The sequence below is a fragment of the Cyprinodon variegatus genome, unplaced genomic scaffold (genome assembly GCF_000732505.1).
Source record: "Cyprinodon variegatus isolate N-32 unplaced genomic scaffold, C_variegatus-1.0 Scaffold13, whole genome shotgun sequence".
Lineage (NCBI taxonomy): Eukaryota > Metazoa > Chordata > Actinopteri > Cyprinodontiformes > Cyprinodontidae > Cyprinodon > Cyprinodon variegatus.
In genome coordinates, this window is record NW_015150466.1 from 2,505,761 (window position 1) to 2,507,035 (window position 1,275).

The 1,275-nt window shown below is 41.7% G+C and overlaps 1 protein-coding gene across 1 annotated transcript in view; it reads left to right on the forward strand.

The window, feature by feature from the left end:
* The window catches only part of LOC107089818 (receptor-type tyrosine-protein phosphatase T-like), a 309,070-nt gene that overhangs the window by 214,477 nt on the left and 93,318 nt on the right, over positions 1 to 1,275 (forward strand). Inside the window, exon 14 of the mRNA XM_015382802.1 lies at positions 72 to 107. Within this exon, the coding sequence (XP_015238288.1) occupies positions 72 to 107 (36 nt within the window). The remainder of the gene's footprint in view (positions 1 to 71; positions 108 to 1,275) is intronic.

Consider the following 1,275-nt stretch of genomic DNA (forward strand, 5'->3'; position numbering starts at 1 on the left):
TATTGGCTGTTATATGACAGTGAATAAGCTTCAACATTAAGCTTCTGTTTTTCCTTTTGTGTCTCCTGCAGTGTCCAAAGAACCGGTTCCAGCCACAACTTCAATAGGTAAGAAAACCACTGCTGTCTGAAAGGGAGGTGACTACCAATCAGATTCCTTCCTTCCTTCCTTCCTTCCTTCCTTCCTTCCTTCCTTGTCCTGTCCTGTCCTGCTGTCCTGTTCTGTCCTGTATTTAGCCAGATACAGATCTTTTCTTACCAGTTCCTCTTTTTTGACCCTTACCTTGTTTCTTTCCCTCTTCCTGGCATTAGAAGGTAGCAGAAGTAAAGTTTTTTTATCCTCTGCTAAAACTCTGCAGAGAAAACAATCCAGACTGCAGAGATATAAACCAACTTTATGTGTTTTTCACTGTGGCCAAAACTAACGGGACTAAGTGGCCAAAAGGAGGAAAATGGATCATTAGCAGCTCTGTTTGAGGGTCTCTTCTCTTCAGTTGATTGGCTGCAGTGTTCCCCAGCTGTCTGTACAGGTTTGCTGATGCACATCAGGGCATGATGAGGCAGAATGCAAAAAGATGCTTGAATGATTTATGCACTGGCAGAAATTCGGTGTTATACATCTTCACACAATGACAATAGCTTTTTATGCAGCCATCTGTTCACTTTACAATCAGACAGAAAATCTAGAAATGGAAAATGCACTTTGATCATGATGGAAACAGAAAAAAATCAGCTGCTCGCAACAAAAATTCTAAAGGTTAAGAAATTAGTATAAAATCCTCCATATATCGGGTGACCAGATTTGGGTTTCTTAAAAAGTAGGACCGGGCCCCAGTGGGGGACAGAGCGACCAAACCTGATCCAGTGATGATATGCCGTAAGGCAGGCGGGGGGTGAAGCACGGGGTCCCGGCCGCCGTCACCGGGTCAGATTCGGTCGCTAACAACTTCACAACTTCCATTTAAAAACTGTTAAAAACTGGTGACTAAGGTTGTGAAACTCTAAACTAAGTAGCTACTATGGAAGGCAGGAAAAATGGTGGCAAAACTTTGTCATTAAATTGATGCATCCTTGTTTAGATTAGTAGGTATAATATAATATTAGTTATAAACAAATGTTGTAATTCTATAGAAGCAGCGCCACTAATTACGTCTGATGATGCATTTCCAGTACAACCGCAGCCCAGTTGGGCTGGAGTTATTATGATATTATTATTATTATCGTTTGTCATGGGCATTACGCTGCCGTGCGTTATGCATAAGTTAAGCTGTCGTTG